The sequence below is a fragment of the Stegostoma tigrinum genome, chromosome 38 (assembly GCF_030684315.1).
Source record: "Stegostoma tigrinum isolate sSteTig4 chromosome 38, sSteTig4.hap1, whole genome shotgun sequence".
NCBI classification, from domain to species: Eukaryota; Metazoa; Chordata; class Chondrichthyes; order Orectolobiformes; family Stegostomatidae; genus Stegostoma; species Stegostoma tigrinum.
Window position 1 is genome coordinate 14,871,426 of NC_081391.1, and position 6,754 is coordinate 14,878,179.

Consider the following 6,754-nt stretch of genomic DNA (forward strand, 5'->3'; position numbering starts at 1 on the left):
ACAATTGCACAAAGCACAATTGGTGAATTAAACTATAAAATAAGTAATGTAATATTGGTAAATATTTTCACCTCTTGCCTCCCATATCAGAGTTTGAATACAGAAAAAATTATTTCACCCAATCTTTCACAACCATTCAAGCACAGGTCAGATTGTTTCTACAATTACAGTTTGAAATCAACAATGCTCTGGCTTCCAGCATTATTTATAACCTGCCTGACACAGATACTGAACTCTGACGTTCTGGACCAGATGCACTTCTGGGCTTGGTTTCTGATCAGCAATGATGCTAACATGTATATGCACCATATTCACTGACTGAATGTTGATTTAACCACAAAGACACTGTATTAGCTGTGGCTGGTCTCAGACTTCCCCAGTGGTGTAAATTTTACTGAGGTGAATGCATGCAACAATGTGCAGGCATCAAAGCAAACGGTTCCAAATTAATTGTGTTATTAGGAAAATCACCAAAAACTGGGCCAGCTCCGCTAATCCATGCACATATACTGAGCCTAGATTATGACACTGGGTTTTAACCAGCTTTAAAGATATTTTCTAATAACCTCCACTCTCCATTTTGCCCGCTAAATGCAACATTTGCTTAACACCTTAAAAATAAACACAGTTCTCTCCCACATTGAATTTCATCACTGAGCATTACCTTTTGTTCATATTTGTCTCTGACAAACATCAGGTCCTCAATGGACTAGTTTACATAATCATCTGTGCTACATTTGCTTGGGACATTGGCCATGACATAACATATGGGTGTGACATTTCTTAAAAATGAAACGAAAATCATAAAAATGAAAACCAAAAGAAAGAGGATCAGGGCTGGAAAAGCACAGCAAAGGATTATAGCATGGGGAGAATAATATAGCCAATTTACATGAAAGAATTAGTTCACAGTAGTTCTCCTTCTGTTATATGGGACGGGGGACAAATAACAGAACAAATGGGGAGTGGAAGAAAAAGAGACTAATGGCGTTGGGGGACGGGGGAGAGAGCGAGACGGGGGGGGGGAGAGCGAGACGGGGGGGGGAGAGCGAGACGGGGGGGGGGAGAGCGAGACGGGGGGGGGGAGAGCGAGACGGGGGGGGGAGAGCGAGACGGGGGGGGGGAGCGAGACGGGGGGGGGGGGAGCGAGACGGGGGGGGGGGGAGCGAGACGGGGGGGGGGGAGCGAGACGGGGGGGGGAGCGAGACGGGGGGGGGAGCGAGACGGGGGGGGGGGGAGCGAGACGGGGGGGGGGAGCGAGACGGGGGGGGGGAGCGAGACGGGGGGGGGAGCGAGGGGGGGGGGGAGCGAGGGGGGGGGGGAGCGAGGGGGGGGGGGGAGCGAGGGGGGGGGGAGCGAGGGGGGGGGGGACGCGAGGGGGGGGGGGAGCGAGGGGGGGGGGAGCGAGGGGGGGGGGGGAGCGAGGGGGGGGGAGCGAGGGGGGGGGGAGAGCGAGGGGGGGGGAGAGCGAGGGGGGGGGAGAGCGAGAGGGGGGGGGAGAGCGAGGGGGGGGGAGCGCGAGGGGGGGGGAGAGCGAGGGGGGGAGAGCGAGGGGGGGGAGAGCGAGGGGGGGGAGAGCGAGGGGGGGGGAGAGCGAGGGGGGGAGAGCGAGGGGGGGGAGAGCGAGGGGGGGGGAGGGGGGAGTGGGGGGGGGGGGGGGAGGGGGGGAGTGGGGGGGGAGGGGGGGAGTGGGGGGGGGAGGGGGGAGGGGGGGGGGGGAGGGGGGAGGGGGGAGGGAGGGGAAGGTGAGAGGGGGGGGGAGAGAGGGGAAGGGGGGAGAGGGGGGGAGAGAGAGGGGAGAGGGGGGGAGAGAGAGGGGAGGGGGGTGAGAGAGAGGGGAGGGGGGGGAGAGAGAGGGGAGGGGGGGGAGAGAGAGGGGAGGGGGGGGGAGAGAGAGGGGAGGGGGGGGAGAGAGAGGGAGGGGGGGGAGAGAGAGGGGAGGGGGGGGAGAGAGAGGGGAGGGGGGGGAGAGAGAGGGGAGGGGGGGGGAGAGAGAGGGGAGGGGGGGGGAGAGAGAGGGGAGGGGAGGGGGGGAGAGAGAGGGGAGGGGGGAGAGAGAGGGGAGGGGGGGGAGAGAGAGGGGAGGGGGGGGAGAGAGAGGGGAGGGGGGGGAGAGAGAGGGGAGGGGGGGGGAGAGAGAGGGGAGGGGGGGGGAGAGAGAGGGGAGGGGGGGGGAGAGAGAGGGGAGGGGGGGGGAGAGAGAGGGGAGGGGGGGGAGAGAGAGGGGAGGGGGGGGAGAGAGAGGGGAGGGGGGGGGAGAGAGAGGGGAGGGGGGGGAGAGAGAGGGGAGGGGGGGGAGAGAGAGGGGAGGGGGGAGAGAGAGGGGAGGGGGGGGAGAGAGAGGGGGGAGAGAGAGGGGAGGGGGGAGAGAGAGGGGAGGGGGAGAGAGAGGAGGGGGAGAGAGAGGGGAGGGGGAGAGAGAGGGGAGGGGGGAGAGAGAGGGGAAGGGGGGAGAGAGAGGGAAGGGGGGAGGGGGGGAGAGAGAGGGGTAGGGGGGAGGGGGGGAGAGAGAGGGGAAGGGGGGAGGGGGGGAGAGAGAGGGGGAGGGGGGAGGGGGGGAGGAGAGGGGGAGGGGGGAGGGGGGGAGGGAGAGGGGGAGGGGGGAGAAGAGAGGGGAAGGGGGGGAGAGAGAGGGGAAGGGGGGAGGGGGGGAGAGAGAGGGGAAGGGGGGAGAGAGAGGGGAAGGGGGGAGGGGGGGAGAGAGAGGGGAAGGGGGGGAGAGAGAGGGGAAGGGGGGGAGAGAGAGGGGAAGGGGGGGAGAGAGAGGGGAAGGGGGGGAGAGAGAGGGGAAGGGGGGAGGGGGGAGGAGGAGGGGGGGGAGGGGGGGAGGAGGAGGGGGGGGAGGGGGGGGAGGAGGAGGGGGGGGAGGGGGGAGAGGGGGGAGGGGGGGGAGGGGAGAGGGGGGGAGGGGGGGGAGGGAGAGGGGGGGAGGGGGGAGGGGGAGGGGGAGAGGGGGGGAGGGGAGATGGGGGGAGGGGTGGGGGGGGGAGGGGAGGGGGGGGGAGGGGTGGGAGAGGGGGGGAGGAGAGGGGGGGAGGAGAGGGGGGGAGGAGAGGGGGGGAGGAGAGGGGGGGAGGAGAGGGGGGGAGGAGAGGGGGGGAGAGAGGGGGGGGAGAGAGGGGGGGGAGAGAGGGGGGGGAGAGAGGGGGGGGGAGAGAGGGGGGGAGGAGGGGGGGGAGGAGGGGGGGGGAGGAGGGGGGGGGAGGAGGGGGGGGGAGGAGGGGGGGGGAGGGGGGGGGGGGTGGGGGAGAACGGGGGGAGGGGGAGAACGGGGGGGAGGGGAGAACGGGGGGGGGGGGAGAACGGGGGGGGGGGAGAACGGGGGGGGGAGAGGAGAACGGGGGGGGGAGAGGAGAACGGGGGGGGGAGAGGAGAACGGGGGGGGGGGAAGAGGAGAACGGGGGGGGGGAGAGGAGAACGGGGGGGGAGAGGAGAACGGGGGGGGGAGAGGAGAACGGGGGGGGAGAGGAGAACGGGGGGGGGAGAGGAGAACGGGGGGGGGGAGGAGAACGGGGGGGGGGAGGAGAACGGGGGGGGGGAGGAGAACGGGGGGGGGGAGAACGGGGGGGGGAGAACGGGGGGGGGGAGGAGAACGGGGGGGGGGAGGAGAACGGGGGGGGGGAGGAGAACGGGGGGGGGAGGAGAACGGGGGGGGGGAGGAGAACGGGGGGGGGGGAGGAGAACGGGGGGGGGGAGGAGAACGGGGGGGGGGAGAACGGGGGGGGAGAACGGGGGGGGAGAACGGGGGGGGGAGGAGAACGGGGGGGGGAGAGGAGAACGGGGGGGGAGGAGAAGCGGGGGGGGGAGGAGAACGGGGGGGGGGAGGAGAACGGGGGGGGAGAACGGGGGGGGGGAGAACGGGGGGGGAGACCGGGGGGGGGGAGAACGGGGGGGGGGGAGAACGGGGGGGGGAGAGGAGAACGGGGGGGGAGGAGAACGGGGGGGGGGAGGAGAACGGGGGGGGGAGGAGAACGGGGGGGGAGAACGGGGGGGGGAGAACGGGGGGGGAGACCGGGGGGGGGGAGAACGGGGGGGGGGAGAACGGGGGGGGGGAGAACGGGGGGGGGGAGAACGGGGGGGGGAGAACGGGGGGGGGAGAACGGGGGGGGGGAGAACGGGGGGGGGAGAACGGGGGGGGGAGAACGGGGGGGGAGAACGGGGGGGGGAGGAGAGGAGAACGGGGGGGGGAGGAGAGGAGAACGGGGGGGGGAGGAGAACGGGGGGGGAGGAGAACGGGGGGGGAGGAGAACGGGGGGGAGGAGAACGGGGGGGAGGAGAACGGGGGGGGGGAGAACGGGGGGGGGGAGAACGGGGGGGGGGGAGAACGGGGGGGGGGAGAACGGGGGGGGGGGGAGAACGGGGGGGGGAGAACGGGGGGGGGAGAACGGGGGGGGGAGGAGAGGAGAACGGGGGGGGGAGGAGAGGAGAACGGGGGGGGGAGGAGAACGGGGGGGAGGAGACGGGAGGGGGAGAACGGGGGGGGAGAACGGGGGGGGCAGAACGGGGGGGGGAGAACGGGGGGGGGAGAACGGGGGGGGGAGAACGGGGGGGGGGAGGAACGGGGGGGGGGAGGAGAGGAGAACGGGGGGGGGGAGGAGAACGGGGGGGGAGAACGGGAGGGGGAGAACGGGGGGGGGAGAACGGGGGGGGGAGAACGGGGGGGGGAGAACGGGGGGGGGGGAGGAGAACGGGGGGGGGGAGAGGAGAACGGGGGGGGAGAGGAGAACGGGGGGGGGAGAGGAGAACGGGGGGGGGAGAGGAGAACGGGGGGGGAGGAGAACGGGGGGGGGGAGAACGGGGGGGGGAGAACGGGGGGGGGAGAGACGGGGGGGGGGAGAACGGGGGGGGGGAGAGGAGAACGGGGGGGGGGAGAGGAGAACGGGGGGGGGAGAGGAGAACGGGGGGGGGAGAGGAGAACGGGGGGGGAGAGGAGAACGGGGGGGGAGGAGAACGGGGGGGGAGGAGAACGGGGGGGGGGAGAACGGGGGGGGGAGAACGGGGGGGGGAGGGAGAACGGGGGGGGGAGAACGGGGGGGGGGAGAACGGGGGGGGGGGAGAACGGGGGGGGGGGGAGAACGGGGGGGGGGGAGAACGGGGGGGCGGAGAGGAGAACGGGGGGGGGAGAGGAGAACGGGGGGGGAGAGGAGAACGGGGGGGGGAGAGGAGAACGGGGGGGGGGAGAACGGGGGGGGGAGAGGAGAACGGGGGGGGGAGAGGAGAACGGGGGGGGGGAGAGGAGAACGGGGGAGGAGAGGAGAACGGGGGGGGGAACGGGGGGGGGAAACGGGGGGGGGGAAACGGGGGGGGGGAAACGGGGGGGGGGGAAACGGGGGGGGGAAACGGGGGGGGGGGAAACGGGGGGGGGGGAAACGGGGGGGGGGGGGAAACGGGGGGGGGGGGAAACGGGGGGGGGGGGGAAGAGACCGGTGCAAGGGATGGGGCGGGGAAAATGGGTTGGGGGTGTGGAGGAATGTGTGGGGAAAAGGTGTGTTCAGGAGTAGGGATGGCGTAAACTCAAGTAAGATGTGGGTGTTGGGCGGAGGGGGGAGGACGCGATGCGTGGTGGGGGCGGGGCACCGTTCACACTAAAGCCAAGGCCTCGCGCCTTTCTTGGAGCTAACGGTTCCCGTGGGACCTGCGCCGTGCACCCTGGGATGTGTCGTTCTTTCTTTGGAACCCGCCTCTCCCTCAGGCCGCCAGGAAACTACAGCACCCAGAAGCCACCGCTTCCCAATAGCATGCGCACTGGGTCATCAGATTAAAAAAAATCCTCGCTCCAACGGGACTTCTCCCTCACCAGGCATCTACTTTTGTCGAATTGTAGTTGAGCATAAAATTTCCATGAAATACTGTAAATCTGTCAAGAGTCCCACCACTTACCCCATTAACCAATCCATATGCGCTGCACCTCCTCGTGGCCTCCAAGATATTTGTTTTTCTTAAAAGACTTCTTCTTCAAAGGTAGTCAGATCGTTTAGTTTTATTCAGCTGTTACAGGAGCTACACGGTTGTGATTTGTTCTAAATGCTATCGATCTGGAGGCTTATCGGGGACTCAAATCTGTCATTTCATCGGAGTTTTTTTCCCAAACTGACCGGAAGTAAACATAGCCGCATGACGTCAGTGGGCGGTGCTTTATGGATGTTGTAATCGCGCAAAGCACGCATAGTCACGTGACTATCACTTTCCCACGTTGAATACACGCGGCCACGTGTCTTGTGCCAAACCAGCTTTCAGTTCCTTCACCATGGGGCACCTCACAATTTTGGTTCTACATTAGCCCCACGCTCCTGCTTTACTGACCCCCTGGACGGGGAGGGGTGGATGGGTCAAAAGGACTTTTTTCTTTTGGATATGCTCCTGGGCCTGGCTAAAGTGGCCGTCAACAGGTCCAAGATGCAGGCCATGGGGGTGGGGTTGTTGTTGCTGATTGTCTGCCACTGTTTCGTGCTTACACCCAAGCTCAAGTGTCCCAAACAAAGGAGCATGTTGTGCTCACCGGCCCGAAAGGGGCCTTTAGATGCCGGTTGGCAGTGCAAGGGTTGGTGTGGATCATTACACTGGAAGATGTTATTTCAACTTTCTGTTTCATTTTATTCATGATTCTGAGGAATTTCCCTCCATTGTGACTCAAGAGCCGGGTGTGATGCCTGATGTTTTCACAGTGTTTGGCATCATTCGCAACTCCATGGATGTTGAAGAGCCCGTGTCAGTGTGGCAAAACACAGACAATGCTTGGGTTTTGGGGCACTTC

General features: G+C 66.5%; 1 protein-coding gene across 3 annotated transcripts in view; it reads right to left on the reverse strand.

Moving 5' to 3' along the window:
- The window catches only part of LOC125446982 (MOB kinase activator 2-like), a 47,571-nt gene extending 41,460 nt beyond the window's left edge, over positions 1–6,111 (reverse strand). For all 3 annotated transcript variants that reach the window (XM_048521050.1, XM_048521048.1, XM_048521047.1), the window contains exon 1: positions 5,881–6,111. In XM_048521050.1, the coding sequence (XP_048377007.1) occupies positions 5,881–5,897 (17 nt within the window). In that variant the 5' untranslated portion in view covers positions 5,898–6,111. The remainder of the gene's footprint in view (positions 1–5,880) is intronic.
- Positions 6,112–6,754: the final 643 nt, after the last annotated feature.